Below are 21,771 nucleotides of genomic sequence, written 5' to 3'. Positions count from 1 at the left end.
GGCAAAAATACATTCAGTGATGTACAGAAAAAAGAACAGAAATTCCCCTACATAGTAGAAAATTTCACAACAAGAAAAAATAGAGTAAATATTTTACAAAAATAAGTGTAACAATAACTTAGTATAAAAACATAAATTAAAAAAAAACAATTTAAGAAAAATAATTCTTTTTCTACCAAACTGTTAATATCAATTGAAAGGGCATACTTTAAAGTATTAAAAAACATAAAAAACAAAAGCGATTTTTTGAAGAATTTCATGCTACAAGCCCCTTAAATGAAAAAGAGATGGTGATTTTCATTCATGGCAAATGTTACTGGTTTGATTCATGGAAGGTCCAATGCATTATTCTACAGGCCAGCATATCATAGGCTATGCTACTAATAAAAAAACCACAAAATTAGATTTTAAGAATTTAAGAAGATAATTTATTATGACTTTAGATAAGTGCTGATAATTATTTTTTTAAATGGTATCAGAAAACCTTTGCCTTAAAGTTAGACTCTACTGTCAAGGGGTATAAGGTTTTTAAAGTATGATCCTTTTGTGTAACTGTTGGATGAGTTGAAACTCCCACTTTTTGTTTTGAGTAAGTCAACTAAACATTGAGATATAAAGACACTGTTTTTCGTGGTGTTCTGTGTGTATACAAGTTATATAAAAATCAGCTTGATATTCCTGTGGAATTTTCATTTATTGATATTTTTCAAACTTTGTTTGGTGTGAAAGATCTTTGAAAGAAGAAGGGCTACCAAAAATAATTATTTTGTTTATCAATATGTATCTTGCTATTTTAAGAAAAAATAAAAGATGGTGATGTTTTAATCTGATTTTGGCCTGCAGAAATGTTGACACTAATGCAACCTGTATATAAAGAAGTTACAGAAGCCTTAAAATACTGTTGTTAGAAAATAAAATATTGACCTAACTTATCAGAGTGATACCAAAAAACTGATCAAGTATTTTACCTTCCCCTTAAAAAGATACATATTAAGACCACAATTTGCAAAAGTGTTTCAGCATGAAAAGGATTTTGTGGTTCTAATTTAAAAAAGTTGGAACAAAACCTTGGTAGAGATTCAAACTGAATCCAATACAGAAACTATTGAAGTAATCAGCACTTATTTCAAACTACTTTTACCACATATAAGTTGTATGAAGTGGAAGTTGAAGACGTTACACATTGGATGAACTATAAAAGTGATATTTTCACCAACTTTTCAGTAATTATGATAATGTGTTAGCATATTTTTCAAATAAGATTGTTATTGTCAGCAATATTCAACAGTTCAGATGCTGAAGTACTGAAAGGAGAAACTGAAATGACTATTTTCAGAAGCAACAGAAAGTGATGTGTAGAGGGAAAGTGATGTAGTTTGAAAGTCAAAGTGAAACATCTTTCAAGATTGAGTGAGAAGAATCTTAGTGCCATCAATTAAGAAAAATACAATTAAGATTTTTTTCAAATGTGGTTTACTTCAAAATTGGTTTTATTATGAATAAAGTGTTATAATAGATTTAATGTTATAAAAGTAAGTGCACTGTTTTAGAGATGTTTTGTTATTAGTAATGAAAAAGCATGTCATTTCATTAAACTCATGAGATATCCTTCCTTTTTCCTGTTCAGCCTCTGGGAATTACCATCAGGTATTACTTCAGAGGATGAATGAGGATGATATGTATGAGTGTAAGTGAAGTGTAGTCTTGTACATTCTCAGGTCAACCATTTCTGAGACGTGTGGTTAATTGAAACCCAACCACCAAAGAACACCGGTATCTATGATCTAGTATTCAAATCTGTATGAAAGTAACTGCCTTTAGTAGGACTTGAACGCTGGAACTCTCGTCTTCCAAATCAGCTGATTTGCAAAGACGCGTTCGCCGCTAGACCAACCAAACTTGAGTCTAGAATACATTTATTATATGGTACCGCTGAGTGTTGCAGTAACATGGACATAAATTTTTACATGAAATCTTTTATTCCTCATTTAAAAGAGCTATTTCTGATATTTTAATGTGATTTAGAGCACTAGAACGTGGTGAAATAGAAGCAGGTTTACAGCAATGTAGACAGCTATTGTCAGCACCAAGTGATCTGGTGCGAAGCGGTGATGTTTATTCATTGATGATTGAACAAGCTACAAAATCTGGTGACTGGAAACTAGCCTCTCAATTGGCTCATGATTTACGAAGAGCACAACCACATGACAATCTAGCACTTTATATTCCAAGAGGTAATTAATAATTACTTTTGAAAGTTTATATTCATAAATTTGTATTTTTATTTATTGTGTATTCTTATTAACAGTATAACAGTAATATTATTTTTAAGTAATCTGTCAATTATAATTTAGCAACAAGTATTTAATCATTATTGGATAACATTTTCCTTAGTAGTGCTACAATAATTTAGTTAAGTGTAAGTTGTTTAGATCAGTGTTCTCAACCTTTTTTTTTTATGGCGAACCGGTAAAATTGTAGAAAAATATGTAGGAACGGCAGACCCTCTGCTTAGATTTTTTGACAAGCAAAAAAAAAAAAAAATACTTATATTTTTATTTTATTAGTAACTAAATTTACATATACATAATATTAATTTGTATCATTTCTATATGTAAACAATAAGACAGTGTATAAATGAAAATCAGAAAATAAATAAAGAATAAATGTAGGTTGTTTTATTTAAAAATAGGAACTGCAAACAAATCATATTACAAACTAATTGTAAATAATGAAAGTGAGAAAATTTGTTGTTACTCATTTTGCACAATTGTTTCAATATCAGGTTGTAAATTACTTAAATGTAATCGAACAGATGAATTTATTGATAAACGATTTCTTGTTTTGGTTTTAATAAGTGTCATAGCTAAGAATCCAGCTTCACACAAATATGTAGTTGCAAAGGAATGTAGAATTTACATGGCTTTGTTATGTAAATTTGGAAATTCATTTTTTATTGCAATCCAAAATTTAATTAAATTTATAGTTGAAAATTTATTTTTTAATGTTATTTCTGAACTTTCCGTAGTAATTTCTTGTTCTTTGTTTCTTAAATTTATATTATTGCAATTGTTCTTAATAAAAGGATTAGTTATCCATAAATACATCTGGAAGTTTATGCTTGTAGGGAAATATTTTTCAAATCCATGATATATAACAGTAAATGTTGACTTATTATTACATTCAGATTATCAACTACTATTCCTTTTGTGTAGTAATAACATTTTAATAAGAATTAAATACATCAGGATTATTTTCTACAATTTTTTTAACCAAAATTTAACTTTTTGTAAATGCATCATTTTTATTAAATAAATTAAATGTAATTGTCATACTTCTATGCAAACTTAAATTTAAGTCATTTATGTAAGAAAAGAAGTCTTTTAAATATTGTAGTTTTGCAATCCAATGCATACTGGGAAAACAGTTTGATAACAAAGACAATTTTTCTATCAAAAATATATCTCCACTTTCGTCCTAATTCATAAAGTGTTGTGAGCACTTTTACTCACATGAGTGTCATCTTACTTGTGCATGAAGTAAGAGATGTTGGTGTTATACTGCCTTTTAACAAACATGGTAAATAATCAAGGGTTAATATCAATATTCTTTATGAAATTAACAATTTTTGTCGATTCCAGGAGTACATCATTTAATTCAGATGAAATATTTCTAAGTGCTGCTGATGATGTGTGTGCTGCTAAGTGCTGGCAATATATTATGCAATGTTGTCAGCAGAAGCGATTTCTTGAATCCTTTTTGTTACTCTGCAATGTTTTTGAGCCATATTTGGTGCTTTGTTGATACACAGACCAATACTTTTTTCAATTTCAATAATGGTTATTAATATACAAATTTGATTAATCAAAAGATTTCAGAACTTGTCGTGTAGGAATCTAAATCTTTGCAAAATAATAATTCTTCTTTAATTCCTTAAGAAGAATAGTCAGTATTCCATAAATAGCAGATGAAAATATCACATGATTCATTGATCTGGATGGCAAACATTGGTGATTCTTTACTACCATCATATACTTTTTATTAAATGTTATTCATATTTTCAGAGTTTCAATTTGACAACTAATCGTATCATTTAAAGAAGGAATTGATCTAATCTGCAGCTGAGAGTCCAAAAATTTCATTACAAACATCAATTAATACTGGTTCAATTAAACTTTCTCCAGTTGTGAACGGGTTTTTTGTTTTGGCTATATACGGTGCAAATAAATATGAACATTTCAATTGTGATTTATTTTGATTAAAAGTTGATTTAAATTTTTTTCTTTTGGAGATTAAATTCTTGTTTTTGTCGTTCAAAATATTCCAGTGGTTTCTGTTCTATTTTGGGATGTCTTGATTTTATACGGTTTTATGGTATTATTATTCTTAACTTCCTTAAATATTATGCACATTGAACGTACATCATCTTCTGTAGAATCTTCCCAAAGTATAAAACCATATTTCAAGTACTCATTATTGTAACACCTTATGAAAGCAGATTTATTTTTCTTGTTTGGTGGACATTCATTTTCTGTTCTCGATTCTCTTAACTTGATTCTTCTATATTTTCATTTCCTGGAGTAGAACTTTCAGTGCGGAAAAATTATGATGTAAAGTTCCTTGTCTTTTTTTACTCATTTTAAGACGAATAAATATGTATGTTTTTGCAATAATTAAAAATAAACTACTTCACTACAACAGTACACTAAAATAAATTAGTTGATTGTCCAAAGTAATGAATGTAATTGTAAATGTATTGTTTTCAATAAATTGAAAATGCGCATAGCTAAGTCATAAAACAAAGGCATTGCCAAAGCCACATTCTTTAGTGTGGTGTTGTTTTGATATCGTCTGCTACTACACTTCATGCGTTGCAGGCTAGTTATTGTTGTTGATTGTACAAAGAATAAAATGCATTCAATAAATTAAACCTACACCAGTATTTGTCAATGCATATGTATCAAAAACTATTAAATAATTATAATATGGTATATAAGTTTTATTATTGCTGTTATATGAATTTTTTCTCATATTTTTAAAGTTTAATCTTTTTTGTGGACCAATTTGTTCAGGGGTTGGTAGCATTATCTTATGGGCCAGTGGTTGAGAAACACTGGTTTAAATGATTTTATATCTTTTTTTTTTAATTTGTGGAGAACTTATTTAAAACCAATTATCTTGAATTGAACTCTTTATAAACACAGATTTCAGTGAATTAAGTGTTAACTCTCGTGGAGTATCAGCTGTTGTCTGTAGTTACTTATAACTTACAAGAGTTGAGTGAGATTACATTAGTGTTAAAAGTGATTGGCTTGTGTATGCCCATAATGTATGTAAATAATTAGGTAAGTAAAAATATATGATATCATTTACATTAGTATAATCATAAATTGTTGACTTCCACATCACCTTTGATTTCACTCATCTGGGGTCACAAATTCTTCATCAGACAATTTTATATTTGTGTTCTATTTTACTTTTAAGTAATGTTAGAAAACATTACTAACTTTTTGTAGCTAAGTACTAAAAGAAGTGAGTGTAAAATGCATTACATCAAAATAATGTTAATTAATTGTTTTCATTTTGCACACTACCTTGTATAATAGCAAATTTAGTGTCACTACCTTGTACAGTAGCAAATTTAGCGTGACTCATAAAACTTGTCCATTAATTTCGAGAGACATTCAGTACAGTTTTGTCTTATTTAGAGTTCAGTGTCTTTTATTTTAGTAATCCCTGCCAATATAAATTAACATTTTTCTAATTAAAAAAATACAGTGGTGTTTTGACTTATGGTAGGAGGATATAAAAAGATTTTGCTTACACTTCATAAATGTTAATAATATTTCATTATGTACTCAGACTATAGAAATTAATGAAAGTAAAGGATTTACATTACTATGTGTTTTTTCTTTTAACAAAGATTATCTCAAATAAACAATTGAACAAATTTCAAATGAAAAATTGTGTGTCTGAAATTGTTAATGTATTTTCATAACACTTTGATTAATGCCCTTTTTTGTCTTAAATGCTCTCATCTCTGAGATCAGCTTTTTTTTTGTTAGTGTTGTAATATTTTTATTTTAGTTTTATTAGTTACTTTTTAGGTATTGTTATTATAATATGCTGTTAAACGTTTTTAGTTTTACTTAAAAGTAAAACCTTTTTAGTTTTTAATTACTAATACGACAAAAAAATTATTAAATTTGCCAAAGTATTTGAACTAAGCCTATAATAAAATTTAATTTAAATCCTGGATAAGATGTTAAGCTAACCCCAGGCAAGTTTTAACAGGAACATTTAAATCACCTGAGCTATGAGAGGTTTCATTCTTAGTTACTTTCTCTGAGTTACTGATGTAGACTATACAGACAGTACCTATTGTGTACTGACTGAAGATGTCACTTGGGCTGAATATCAGCTGAATTTTGATCAGTTTGACAACCTTGTTTTCAACATTATTTGCCTCAGTGGAGAATGCAGTAGGAATCTACTTCACTCCTCATTTTCCCATAACCTCCTCATACCATAACCCTGGTATGAAATTTTTCTACGCTAGAGAATGACTACGGCATCTTCAAGATTGCCTTGTAGTATGTCAGGTTAGATAAAAAAAGTCTCAAAATATTTTTCAAGAGAATAAATAAAATGTGCCGCTGTAATAAAACTCTATAAGTATGAATTTAAAAATTATGTTTCCTTACTTTGTAAACTACTGAAATTTAATTTGGCTTATATTATTTCATAAAAATTTATCAACTTTATTTTTGAGTAATTATGTAATTCTCTTAAACAAATATATTTCTCTTAATTGGTTTATTTTTTATTCTCTTTAAGATATCATGGAACGCTTAGGTCTTTCAAGTACAACTCCAGAAGATGATTCAAGGGAACAAGAAATAGAAGAAGTGGTTGAAGAAGTAGATGTAATGTAAAAGTATGTTTAAATTCTGAATTGTAACAGAATAAGCAATTTATTTTATCGTAAAATTTTTATTAGGTTTTTAATATCTTTTATTTCTTGTTAAAAGACTTGTGTGTTAACCTTTTAAGGAGCATACAAGTGAATATCTGTTTATACTCTATTGATTTAAAAGTAGTAAACTCACATATACTCATTTTGAAATAACATGATCAGTTTTGTTTCATTTGGAATAGTAGTCTAATATTTGAGTGGTGCTTTATATTGGCAACATGTTAAACTAATTTAATTGCTCTATTCCTCTTAGTAAGATCAATTTTTTCATGTCAAAATGGAGTAATGTTATGCAGTTTGTTTTCTATTAGAACGTATGAGTTTTACAGCCTGTAATTGTTATTTTTGTAAGGTTTATAAACTATATTCAGTTTCATGTGTTAGTTTTGTTGTTTTGTTAGATTATATTTGAAAAAATCCTTTGCATTAATGTTACGTAAATTTTTCTTTAGGTTTTAATATGTACATTACTTTTATTTCTTTTACAATAATACCATTTTTCAGTAGCAAAAAAGAAAGGCTTGCTGAAAAATTACTGATTGATATTCTTAGACTTGATAAATACCAAAAATATATTTTCTATAAAAAAAAAATCTCCTTTTGGGAGGCTATTATATTTCAATAAAAACTTGTAATTTTTCTTGTTAAGAATGGAACACTAGGCAATCCTAGGTAATCCTAGGATGGGCAATCCTAGGTTTATTAGACTGTTGACATTGTTTGCTGTGCACCTTCATTGATGATTTATTTATAAGCTGTCAAGTTTTTAAATGAGTAAGATGACTGGCAACACCACCAAATTAGAAATTTAGTCAGTAAAACATTTCTGTGGACTTTCAAAACATGATAGTAGTTAAAATCCATGGGTTACTGTATACAACGTTAGACCATAAATGAAAGGAATGTTTCGAAGTGATATAAAATTTTCACAATGTTATGACTGCATGATGAAAAATGTGCTGAATAAAAACAAAGATAAGTCATTTTTGTGAATTAGGAAATTATTTTTTTTTCAAATGTTTTTTAGGCAGTTTTTGGTAAAGCTATCAATAAAAAATTTATAACAATAAAAAATAAATCTACAATAAAAAAAATGTGTATTTTGAGCACAACATATTAATAGAAAATCACAAGTAAATGTGAATGCTCTATTGGAATTTTTGATATTCTACACTAAAATTATATGATAAATTTCTGGATTCTGTTATGATTAGCTATAAAATTTGGCTGCTTTATAGTATTGCTATAAAGCATTGGTAAACTAGTCTCCCGTTCAGATCTCCAGATGGGGACTACTAAGGAGGGGGTCACCAGAAAATTAAAAAATAACATTCTCCGAGTCGGAGCATGGAATGTTAGACGTTTAAAAAAGGTTGGTAGGCTGGAAAATTTAAAAAGAAAAATGGATAGGATAAATGTGGATGTAGTAGGAATTAGTGAGGTTCGGTGGGAAGAGGAAGGCAACTTTTGGTGGTCAGGTGATTTTAGAATAATGAACTCAGCTTCAAATAAGGGGCAGGCAGGAGTAGGTTTCATAATCAACAAGAAGATAGGGAAGATAGTAGAGTATTTCAAAACGCATAGCGATAGAATCATTGTAATAAGGATAAAATTAGAACCTAAACCGACAACGATTGTTACAGTCTATATGCCTACAAGCGCCCATGATGATGATGAGGTAGAATGTGTATACGAAGAGATTGATGAAGCAATTAAACACGTAAAAGGGGATGAAAATTTAATAATAGTTGGAGATTGGAATGCAAGCATTGGAAAAGGCAAGGAAGGAAATATAGTGGGTGAATACGGGCTGGGCAAAAGGAATGAAAGAGGGGATCGACTTTTGCACGAAGTATAATTTAGTAATTGCCTACACCCAATTTAAAAATCATAATAGAAGAATATACACTTGGAAAAAGCCAGGCGATACTGCAAGGTATCAGATAGATTATATCATGGTTAAGCAAAGATTTAGGAATCAACTCGTTAACTGCAAAACTTACCCTGGAGCAGACATTGATAGTGACCATAATTTGGTGATAATGAAATGTAGATTGGGGTTAAAAAACCTGAAGAAAAGGTGTCAGATGAATCGGTGGAATTTAGAGAAGCTTGAGGAAGAGGAGGTAAAGAAGATTTTTGAGGAGGATATTGCAAGAGGTCTGAGTAAAAAAGATAAGGTAGAAAATGTAGAAGAAGAATGGGAGAATGTTAAAAAGGAAATTATTAAATCAGCAGAAGCGAACTTAGGCGGAACAAAGAGAACTGGTAGAAAACCTTGGGTTTCAGACAATATATTGCAGCTGATGGATGAACGTAGAAAATATAAGAATGCTAGTGATGAAGAAAGTAAAAGGAACTATCGACAATTAAGAAATGCTATAAACAGGAAGTGCAAACTAGCGAAAGAAGAGTGGATTAAAGAAAAGTGTTCAGAAGTGGAAAGAGAAATGAACATTGGTAAAATAGACGGAGCATACAGGAAAGTTAAGGAAAATTTTGGGATACATAAATTAAAATCTAATAATGTGTTAAACAAAGATGGTACACCAATATATAATACGAAAGGTAAAGTGGATAGATGGGTGGAATATATTGAAGAGTTATACGGGGGAAATGAATTAGAAAATGGTGTTACAGAGGAAGAAGAGGAAATTGAGGAGGATGAAATGGGAGAAACAATACTGAGATCTGAATTTAAGAGAGCATTAAAAGATTTAAATGGCAGAAAGGCTCCTGGAATAGATGGAATACCTGTAGAATTACTGCGCAATGCAGGTGAGGAAGCGATTGATAGGTTATACAAACTGGTGTGTAATATTTATGAAAAAGGGGAAGTTCCATCAGACTTCAAAAAAACTGTTATAGTCATGATACCAAAGAAAGCAGGGGCAGATAAATGTGAAGAATACAGAACAATTAGTTTAACTAGTCATGCATCAAAAATCTTAACTAGAATCTATACAGAAGAATTGAGAGGAGAGTGGAAGAAGAGTGGACAAGGGAAGCAATTTTAGACCTCAGATTAATAGTAGAAGGAAGATTAAAGAAAAACAAACCAACATACTTGGCGTTTATAGACCTAGAAAAGGCATTCGATAACGTAGACTGGAATAAAATGTTCAGCATTTAAAAAAAATTAGGGTTCAAATACAGAGATAGAAGAACAATTGCTAACATGTACAGGAACCAAACAGCAACAGTAATAATTGAAGAACATAAGAAAGAAGCCGTAATAAGAAAGGGAGTCCGACAAGGATGTTCCCTATCTCCGTTACTTTTTAATCTTTACATGGAACTAGCAGTTAATGATGTTAAAGAGCAATTTAGATTCGGAGTAACAGTACAAGGTGAAAAGATAAAGATGCTATGATTTGCTGATGATATAGTAATTCTAGCCGAGAGTAAAAAGGATTTAGAAGAAACAATGAACGGCATTGATGAAGTCCTACGCAAGAACTATCGCATGAAAATAAACAAGAACAAAACAAAAGTAATGAAATGTAGTAGAAATAACAAAGATGGACCACTGAATGTGAAAATAGGAGGAGAAAAGATTATGGAGGTAAAAGAATTTTTTTATTTGAGAAGTAGAATTACTAAAGATGGACGAAGCAGAATAGCACAAGCGAAACGAGCCTTCAGTAAGAAATATAATTTGTTTACATCAAAAATTAATTTAAATGTCAGGAAAAGATTTTTGAAAGTATATGTTTGGAGTGTCGCTTTATATGAAAGTGAAACTTGGACAATCGGAGTATCTGAGAAGAAAAGATTAGAAGCTTTTGAAATATGGTGCTATAGGAGAATGCTAAAAATCAGATGGGTGGATAAAGTGACAAATGAAGAGGTATTGTGGCAAATAGATGAAGAAAGAAGCATTTGGAAAAATATAGTTAAAAGAAGAGACAGACTTATAGGCCACATACTACGGCATCCTGGGATAGTCGGTTTAATATTGGAAGGACAGGTAGAAGGAAAAAATTGTGTAAGGAGGCCACATTTGGAATATGTAAAACAAATTGTTAGGGATGTAGGATGTAGAGGGTATACTGAAATGAAACGACTAGCACTAGATAGGGAATCTTGGAGAGCTGCATCAAACCAGTCAAATGACTGAAGACAAAAAAAAAATAGCATTGCTGAAACAAATGTCTGTGAGTGGCATCACCTTCAGTCACTGAAATAACCATGAAAATGTTAAAAACATCTGCCTAAGTGCAAGTTGATGGCTAATGTCTTTTGCGATTTTTTTGTGTCCTGATGTTGATATTCGCAAAGAACAATGGTTACTAATATAAGCCCACTACAGGTCAGAATATGCATGGTCACCATTAAATAGTTGGAAGTTGTGGATTTTATTCAAAACTGATAGTGGGAGAAATGGCTCAGGAAAGGCAGTTTTGTTGTTGCTTAATAATATGCATTCATATTTTGTAGTTTGATGAAGTCAGTTCATAAGCAATGATGAATTATAGGAACTGTCAAGCACTTAACAGTGCTTGAATTGGTAATTGATTATTATGAAATTATTTTGAAACTAATGTATTATGGTAAATGCCAGAATCTTGGTAGTGGTAAAATATAGTTTCATATTTTTAGGAAAATTTATTTCTTATTATTTTACTTCCATATTAACAAAATTTCTGTTAAGTTCAAAAATTGAGTAAAAATGTTAAATTAGTAATCTCCCACAGAAGAAGTTAGAAATAAGTAATTTAATAAGTTCATTGAGAGTTTTTGTTCCCAAAATTGATGCATATCCACTATATTTTTATAATTTTCTAGTTAAAAAAAATTTTCTGTGCTTTTTATCGTATTTGGTGTTAATAGAAACTGTTGTACTTTTCTTTAAAGTAGTCATCTTTATTATTATTCTTGACGTCACCATATGTAACTTCCTCTGGAAAGGGGAGTGCATTGCATCCTCCAATGGACTCAAATGGTGGAATGTCCCAGAAAGGTGATTTCTGCTAGGTCGGAAGGTTATAGCTCCAAAAGGACTTCAAGGGAGGGACTTTGTTCTCCTGGCATGAAATCGCACCAGGAGAATGAAATTCATATACAGCTAGTCTCCCGTGGTCAGCTCCGGTCTTAAGGATCAGAACACAGCTAATAAATCCGCCGATAAATTTAAAAAAAATAGTTATAACCACCACTAAATAAATAATTGCCCTCCTGGTAAATGAAAGATACAGCAGCAAGGGACATTTGTCCAGGTTGTGTGATTAGTAGGGAGATACAAGTTCTCCCACTATCTTTGTGTTCCATTCTGTTTTGTTCTATTATACATCTGTATAATAATTTTAAACCCCCAATCTTTCATTCTATGTTGAGGAGATAATCAACATTAGATGTATTATAAAAGTTTACAAACAGTTTGTTCATGATCCCTTTTGTAGCTCTTTGTTAGTGTGGCTTTTGGTTATAACTTTTGTTTTATTTTGGGACTTTTATTGACATTTTATTTATGTAGTGCTGACGATTTCTCTTCAGATTCTAGCTCAGGGTTGATGATTTGTGTTTGAAAACTTCAATGTTGTCAAAAAGTGATTTCTAAAGGTTACCTGTCTCATAACATCCTATTGTCGCTGAATGGCTTCGCTGGCACATTGTAATTTAAAACCTTGTGGTAGCCCTGAGCTTCAACAACATGTAATTTAAAACCTTGTGATAGCCCTGAAAACGGTTGTTTGAGGTTTTTGGAGTGGTGGCCTTGAAAAGGGTAATTTTTGCGCTAGCTCTGTGAAGAACTGTTGGGTCCAGAAGCTGGTCTGCGGCAAAATCGACTCGGCTGTAGTCAGGGAGTTGCAGCTTGTCCATTAAAATCAAACCGGGCTTCCCATCAGTAGCAGTTGGGTCTCCACTACAGCATGGCAGTGGAGGCCTCCAGATCCCTGCAGTGTTGGGTCGACATTAGTTGTCTTCCACTGACGTGGCTGAGGCAGTTCTTCTTGAGTCTGCTGGCCATGGTGACTGAAGCTCTGGGAGCTGACTGAGATAATAATTTTTACTGATGTAAATGTCTGCCGACGCATTTGCATTGGTGGCACTCCGACTGCGGCCTAGCTGATGATTGTGAGATGTAATTAGTTAAAGGGTCTAAAGACAACCTCTGGTAAAGCCCCTCAGGGCTTGGAACAGGGGGGTGGTGTGGCAGCCAGAATTGCCAGAAGGTGGGTGTTTTCCCCTATGGGTTGGGATGGAGCGGGAAGGTAGCATCTGCACTCAGCAGCTCCCTCAGCGGGCTGGCCAGGCCTGCTGTTCCAGTGGGGATGCTGGTATCTGCCAGGAGGCCCCACGTTTAGCTGGCCAGGGAACTTCTGTCTTCTTCCATCTTCTTTTTCCTCTTCTTCTTGGTCTTCTCCAGGCAGTAGTTGACGATGAATTGAAAATTCACTCTCGTGTATGCTCTTTTATTGGAGCGGTGGGGCTGCAGCCCCCGCTATGGTGGGTGATCTGCATGGTCATCTATATGTGGGAGTGACGCTTGTGCAAGAGCATATGTATACTACGTATACTGTACTCCCGCTGACATCTGAGCTGCTAGTGTTGTGTCTGCCAATATTACACTAGACATATATGTGGTAACATTATTTTGAAACTGATGGATTTTAAAGTTCACTGGAATTATCTCATTTAATTTTTCCTAAAATTAGTCTAAGCTTTGAAAATTAGCATGAAATGGTTCTTTTTAAGTATTCTTATTCCTTAATCTGTTATTTCCCAAAGCACCACATAACCTTTAGTAGCGTTAAAATTAATAATTTCAATATGATTGGCAAATCTGATGACCTATTTTGGTAATTTTCACTTAAAAACGCCTATTATGACATTAGCCATAAGTGAAATTACTATTAATATTTGAAGCTAATAAAGGAAGCATTTCTTTAATACAATGTTTCAGTTTTAAACCTTTGCCAACTGCAGTTTCCTTTTAATGCAAAACAGTTTTAAAAATCTACATTTTATTTTATCTTTATTTTCCCCTATAAAATTCCCAATGTGTTTACTATTTTTTATTTTGCCATAATATTATTTATTGTTTCACCTGATTCAGTTTTTTATAATACTTTAAGTTTTATCGTTTAAACAAAGAACTAACTCTTTATGGTTGGGCATTATGGTTTTATCTTTCATTCCAGTCACAGTTTTAGGATTAGAGTATTAGATCTAAGTTTATTTTTTAATTCATTGTATATGTAGTACTGAGTCAGTAGGTGATGTTAAAGAAATTGTTGCTGGGTAATTTACTGACTTCAGATGTGCAATTTTATTTTCATAATCACTGGGCAAGTCAGTTAAATAATTTATACCACATGCAATAATGAATATACAAAAGAATGTAGTTATGTGCCTCCTGATGGAAGACATGATAGATGGGCCCAAATTTGACATTCCCAAACCTCTGTTATTTCTAATGAAAAATGAAAGAAGTGCATGTTGAGTGATTGATTATTCAGAGAGAGTAATGATTTAACTAATCTGGATACATATCTGCTAGGTGTGACAGGAAACTTGTTTCTGCATGATTGATCTTAAAAGTAAATTTTATCAGAAATAATTTTGATATTTATTGTGAATTGTATTGGTGTAATATGATCAATATGGTGGCGTGGCAGTAAAGAAGTTGACACCTTTTAAAGATGATAAATTTGATATAAGAATGAGGGAATTCGAATATATTTAATACTATTATTTTCGTCAGTGTTAAAGAACATGATGGTTAATTTAGGTTATTTTAATGAAAATGATGAAGAATCTTGATTTAACAAAGAAATGTAAATTACTAAAAGTATAGGTTTTTAAAATGACTATTGATATTCTGTAGAGTTTGTTATATGTTTTATTATTTCCATAAAAATAAGAATCTTAAGAATAACAATAAAAAGAACAAAGTTTATTATAGGACACAACTTAATTTAGTCTTCCAAATGTGTAGTGTGTAAGGTGTAAGCTGTAACTTTTTAAATATAAATGTTTCTTTACGCTTTGTGTAAGTTAGATGAAATTTTTATAATTTTGTTTCAGATTCATCTGTTTAGACTGACTGTAATTAAAGCATAGTTATGCAAAGAGAGGTAATACTACCACTTGTGATTTTAACTACCGTAATCCGTCCAGAATGTCTGTGATTTTCTTTTTTAGAAGCAACTGCACGATGATTATTTAGTAAATATTAGATTGTTTTAAATTAGGTTGTATTTTATTTTATTGGATATGTATTTCATCAAGAGTCTCAGTATAAAGTAAATAATAATAACTATTTATATTATTAGCTTAATATTAATAGAGAAGTAAATTTATTTGTGTATTTGTACAATTTCATTTAATTTTCCTATGTGCAATTATTATTTTTTGGAGTGACTGCTTACATGACAGATTTTTAATCGAAAAATTTATACTAACTTTTATTTACGTAATATAGTACTATACTAAGATTAATAGAAGTACTACTTATAAAATTTTAAAGGATTTGTAGAGTAATTTAGAAAAGTATCACTTAGAAAAATAAAATGTAAACCCATATTTTAAGTAAGATTTTTAAGTTTTAATAAAAATTTTACTTTTCAGTATTTCACATGTATTACTATAATCTTTTTTTTATTTAGGAGGTTTTTAATATGCTGCAAATATAATTTATTTTCCAGAACAGCAGACTGATAACCAATTACAGTTTCTTGATGTTAGATGAATTCTGTAGGGGATGAAAAATGCCAAGCCTTAGCAGAATTTGAATCTTAGAACTTTTTATGTGAAAGGCAGAGATGGCATTATTATTCTGCTGAAGAAGTTGGCAATGTTAATATTTATATTCAGTTTATTTTATTGGTAATGAATTGTACAAAAAAATAATACCAGCTGTGGTTAAAAATACTTTATAAAATCGAAAACAGTAAAAGTAATAAATCATCCTTCCAATACCATAGTCTTATAGACCAACCTTCCTTTGCTTCTTAAGTAACCTTTTATCAATTAATTTGTTTCTATATGGCCATGTTGGTCTATTAACATCAGTTAATAATTTGTAGTTGTTTTACATTGCAGTAGTATGTTAATTTTTGTTGGTTTCACCAACTCTGTTCCAGACAGAATCCAACTTATGAATGAATGTAACAAAGCAATTAGCATATTAATTTTGATGAAACTGCACCAGGTGTACACAATCTGTTTCTTTTTAGTTTAATCTTTCTTCCATGTGAATTATTTTCAGCCTGAATCTCCTGTTGCACATTGGATTATTCAGGAATTTATTATCAGATTTTGGTGTAAATTGTTTATTTTTATTAAAATTGAGTTTGTAAAAAGAAAGTGTGATCTGTTATTTCAATCCAGTAGCCTACACATCTTTTACTTTTCTAGTTAATTTGTAATGTAAAATTAAGTATTGTAGGCATTTATGCTAAGCACTTCCAACAGCCATACTGTAAAATATCTTTTGTAATAAGTTTTATTACTTTTAAACAAACAAATAAAAAACTTTTGCAAATCTTAAAAAGAAATGTTCTTACCAGTTTATACATTTTTTTTTGTGCAGAAGGAAAAATTACACGCCTGACTGGGTGTGTGAGGTTTCTCATCAGAGAGAGGACTCACTAAACAACCTCCTCCTAAGACAACATGCCCCAATACCTGCCTGTTGGCATTACTCAGGGCTTTTGACCCAGTTCTTAAGAATCCTAATTTGAGGAAGTATGAGGACCGTCCACGTTGTACTGCGCCTGTGGGTATCCGTACATGACGTCTGCTGCAGCGTATGAATGTTGGCACTCCCTCGTTCTTTCCATCATGTCCGTGCTCGAATCCCCCGTGGAGAATAAACCATGTAAATTTTACGTTTGATCTTACAACATATGATAAACAATCAACTCCACCTACTGTTTACCAGCAGGTGTTCCAGTTTCTCCTCACCAAGTCGAACCCAGACGTGGTGGTATACACTGATGGGTCGAAGCATGACGGTAACGTTGGTTGTGCTTTTGTTTTCAATGAACAGACTTATATGTTTGGCCTACCCGGTGTTACAAGTGTGTTCACCGCGGAACTCCTCGCTGTGGATAGGGCTCTAAGTATCGTTGGCCCTAAATATAGGAACATTCTTATTTGCAGTGACTCGTACAGTGCTCCCCAGGCACTGGAAAACTTTTATTCCGGACATCCTGTCGTCGTTGGCATTTATGATAAAATCGCTGAGTTAGAAAAACGAAACAAGGGGGTAGTTTTTGCTGGATCCCTTGCCACGTTGGGATTCTTGGTAATGAGAGGGCAGATTCTGCTGCGAAAGATGCGTGTATTCAGCCTCCTTTCACCACCCGAGTTACTACTTTTGATGTTATTAATCATATAAAACAATCCCTGCGAGCAAGGTGGCAAAGTGGCTGGACAGCTGCCGTCGATAGTAAACTTTGACGGATTAAAGACTCAGTGCTGCCGTGGGGCTCCTTTGCAGGAACTCTCGTCGTGAGGAAGTGGTCCTCTGCCGGTTACGGTTGGGGCATACGAGGATCACACATGAATGTCTAATGTCAGGAGGAGACCCACCCCTGAGCACACGATGCAACTGCTGCATGACTGTGCACCACATTCTCGTGGACTGCATATGTTATGCGGTGTCAGTTTAATATACTCAGCAGCATTCGTGATGTCTTGGGCAATGATGGCAAGGTTTTAGAGCGAATGTTTCTCTTTTTGCATAGTACTGGGTTACTGCAAAGGATTTAATATACTATACATATATATATACATGTATATAAAATTTATATACAACATCGCACTACGCAGGTTCAACTTCTGATTTCGTCGAGGAATTCTTTGGTAATTGTGTTATCGGTCGAGGCTTGTGGCCACCAAGATCTCCAGATTTGACTGCGGCCTACAGCAACAAAGATGGAATTGTTTAAGAGTGGATTACGTCAGATGATACGATTATTCGGATTTGTGTTGAGAACGGGATAATTATTCGGTTATCTACTTCAATTAGTCGAAATGATGATAAATCATTTTGTGGTTTTATATATGACTCAAATTCTATTTTTTTGGAGTCTGAATATTCATAAGATCAGTATCATTGATGTCCAATTGTTTTAATAGTAATTGATGGTTTGATTACTTCTTCTATTAGGTATAAGGTTTTAATTGCCACGAACACTTGAACGATTGAAAGTCAATATTGAACAAGCTGTATTAAATATCCAGCCACAAACTTTGAAAAAAGTTGCAAGAAACGCTGTAAAAAGAATTGAAGCTTGTATCCAAGAAGATGGCGGCCACTTCCAACATTTAGTCTAAATGGATGGTAATAATAAAAATTACATTTACATTTACACATACCTTTTTATTATTTCAATACCTACCAATATAAGGTTGGGTTGCGTTTTATATGGGACACCTTGTATACATATATATATATATATATATATATATATATAGAGAGAGAGAGAGAGAGAGAGTGATTCAGGAGGAAAAAAATAATTTGGGAACTGATTCTAGAGATTGAAATAAGGAAAAATGTTCAAACACAAAATGAATGTAGTGAATTCTAGGTCAGCCAGTCTTAGGTTTAATCCCCTGACCCACTGGGTTGGTCAAGTGGTTAACGCGTCTCCCCAAATCAGCTGATTTGGAAGTTGGTAGTTCCAGCGTTCAAGTCCTAGTAAAGCCAGTTATTTTTACACGGATTTGAATAACTAGATCGTGGATACTGGTGTTCTTTGGTGGTTGGGTTTCAATTAACCACACATCTCAGGTATGGCCGACTGAGAATGTACAAGACTACACTTCATTTACACTCATACATATCATCCTCTGAAGTAGTACCTGAACGGTAGTTACTGGAGGCTAAACAGGAAAAAGAAAGAAAAGGTTTAATCGTTGACAAGGTTTGATATTTTATCAACTATCATTTTAAACATTGTATCTTATGTAATAAAATATAAATTGCCAATTGGCGGCTTGTCATCCATTGGCAAACAGCATGTAACCAGATTAATGACAAGCTGTTGCTTGCCACTGGGTGATTAACAAAAGTTGGTGCATATATTTGAACAGCTTCTTATGTTTCGCCAGTCACCAATGGAAACAACATCCTGCTTGCACCCACTAGCAACCTCGTCTCAGTGAGATGACGCACAATGAGCCCAGGTCTCAACTGGTGCTCAGCCACCCAACGGCGTGCTATGACCATAAATTGCCATTTAAACCACCCATCGGTGAGCCATAGCACAAACCACCCAGTGACAAGCGTTCAGGATGTAGAACAAATTTTATTTTAGTTACCCTTTTTGAATGGTTGCAATGAAACAGTATTTATAATAATTTTATTGTTACTTTAATTTTATGTAGTTTTTACCAGTATCCACATGAATTAATTGATAATTTCAGTTGTGGTTACTGCAAATTCCTTTTTCCCTTGGTGGTTATCCAACCTGATTAAAATAATCAGGTTGGTAACATTACATTTTAAATATTAAATATTTTTATTTTACTTATTTTAATATTTAAAATGTTGGCAGCACTGTCCAGATTGGTAGGTGGTAAGTACATGTATGTTTTCTTTACATGTATGTAAAGAAAACATTGAATGAACAGTAAATATTGAGTAAAGTACTCTTTATGTGGTGCGATAACATACTGACAAACTTTAAATATGTATACATATACAAACAATTGTGATTTGTTATATCGACGGTGTACATGATGTATGCAAAAGTTAACTTTCAAACACCCCATTTGAATTTTGGATGATTATTTTGGAGATATTACAAGAGAACCCCATTTGTAATCAGTATGGCAATGATTGGTGTAGCCTCTGATGTGGTGCTAACTCGCAGTCCGCACGAAAAGACCATTATTATGAAACAAATATTATTTTATTAAAAGTAAATTTAATTCTGTTATTTTTGTAAAATTATTCATTAAATTGATTCAAATCAGTCAGTTCAGTGATAGAGACGCACAATTCATTAAATGTTGTGCACACACACACATATATATATATATATATATATATACGAGGTGCGACAATAAAGTAATGAGACTGATTTTTCTTTGCAAGATGTGCCGCAACCCTGCAGCTTGCGTAGGCACACCATCTTTGACCTTGGTCTATAAGCTACTTCTAGTCCAAGCGGCACATTGATGCAACTGCTCAGTCGTGAGTTGTCCTGTAATAAGTAAACACGTGTTTGTGTTTACCCTGCAGCAGTTGCATCAATGTGCTGCTTGGACTTAGCTTATAGACCAAGGTCAAAGATGGTGTGCCTACGCAAGCTGAAGGGTTGCCACATCTTGCAAAGAAAAATCAGTCTCATTACTTTATTGTCGCACCTTGTGTATGCAGTAGTGAAAATCTGCTGGTTGAAAAACAAATATATATATGTATGTATATTTTTGACAAATGTCTTAAAAATTACACCGAAACATATGGATGGTACCAGAACAGAAATTTGTAGCATAACAAAAAGATCTATATCGTCCTGCCTTAAGAACACCCTAACTATTACTCATGCGGTGTCATTTTAAAACTTACCTCGCCGATACAACTTTGTGTTTGTATCACTTACAAGCGGGTTGACGGGGAATTATGTTACATTAGAACCACAGCAAAGAGCGAGGATAAAGTATTTTTTGAGCTGCTAGATGTTACATGACCAAAATGAAGGCATAGGATAAAATAAAAACAAACTCATAGTCAAATTATTTATGAAAACCTAGTATGAGATACAAATAATAAAGAATGTCATAGCTGTGTTAAGAATAATGTACCATTCTAGGATTATTTCAAAAAATGGAAAGTTAAGCAGTTTCCATTGTCTTGTTCACTAAATTACAATGCTACACATCAGCATGCTGGCCGCTGAAATGTGATCCAGTTGATACACTTACAAAAAAATCACATTGATAAAAACTGGACATATATTAAACATTACTCTCAGAGAAAGCAATGACAATTGATGATTCTTATATATCATTTATGATCATAAAGGCCACTGGATAGATAGTGTATTCAATGTATTGTAGTGAAACAGTGTATTTACATATATATAAAGGTGTCCAAAATTGAGGTATCATTTTAATTTTGCTGCCATTTTTTTTCTACTTGTAATTTTGATTCGAAATTTTTATTTTCAGATTCTAAATACATTCCGGTTAGTTAATATGGAATGTTACACGAAGGAACAACGTGTTTTTATTATTAAAACATTTTTTGAAAATGGCAAAAGTTTTCAAGTTGTAATTAGGAAATTTAGAACAAAATTCGGTAGAGAAAATGCTCCAACAAATCGTGCGCCATCAAGCTGATGATTGAGAAATTTGAAGAATCTGGATCCGTTCATGATAACAGAAAAAGAATTTATCAACGTAGAGGTCGTTCAACCGAGAATATAGCAGCTGTGTTGAAGAAGATCCAAAAACATCCATTCGTCATCGTTCGCAGCAATTAAACATCAAACGATCCACATTATTCAACATTTTGCATCGTGATCTCCATTTAAAGGCTTATAAGATCCAGCTGACCATGCATTAAGTCGGCAATTCTTTTCTTGGGCTATCAAAAAACAAGAAGAAAATGAGAATTTTCTTAACAAAATAATCTTCACCGACGAAGCCCATTTCCAGCTCAATGGCTACACGTCAACAAGCAGAATTGCCGTATTTGGGGTGATGAGAATCCAAGAGCTGTCTTAGAGCAACCATTACATCCACAAAAAGTAACGGTTTGGTGTGGTTTGTGGTCCAGAGGAATCATCGGACGATATTTTTTTGAAAACGAAAATGGAAATGCGATTACGGTC

The 21,771-nt window shown here is 32.4% G+C and overlaps 1 protein-coding gene across 1 annotated transcript in view; it reads left to right on the top strand.

Annotated features, from left to right (window-relative positions):
* LOC142318998 (intraflagellar transport protein 140 homolog) overlaps positions 1–16,279 on the top strand; it is an 80,786-nt gene extending 64,507 nt beyond the window's left edge. The window contains exons 22-24 of the mRNA XM_075355777.1: positions 2,026–2,234; positions 6,838–6,937; positions 15,008–16,279. Of these exons, the coding sequence (XP_075211892.1) occupies positions 2,026–2,234; positions 6,838–6,935 (307 nt within the window). The 3' untranslated portion in view covers positions 6,936–6,937; positions 15,008–16,279. The remainder of the gene's footprint in view (positions 1–2,025; positions 2,235–6,837; positions 6,938–15,007) is intronic.
* The last annotated feature ends 5,492 nt before the right edge of the window (positions 16,280–21,771 follow it).

Source organism: Lycorma delicatula, chromosome 2 (assembly GCF_047948215.1).
Source record: "Lycorma delicatula isolate Av1 chromosome 2, ASM4794821v1, whole genome shotgun sequence".
Classification (NCBI taxonomy): domain Eukaryota; kingdom Metazoa; phylum Arthropoda; class Insecta; order Hemiptera; family Fulgoridae; genus Lycorma; species Lycorma delicatula.
The sequence above is the reverse complement of the archived record's forward strand: the minus strand, read 5'-3'. Positions and strand labels throughout refer to the sequence as shown.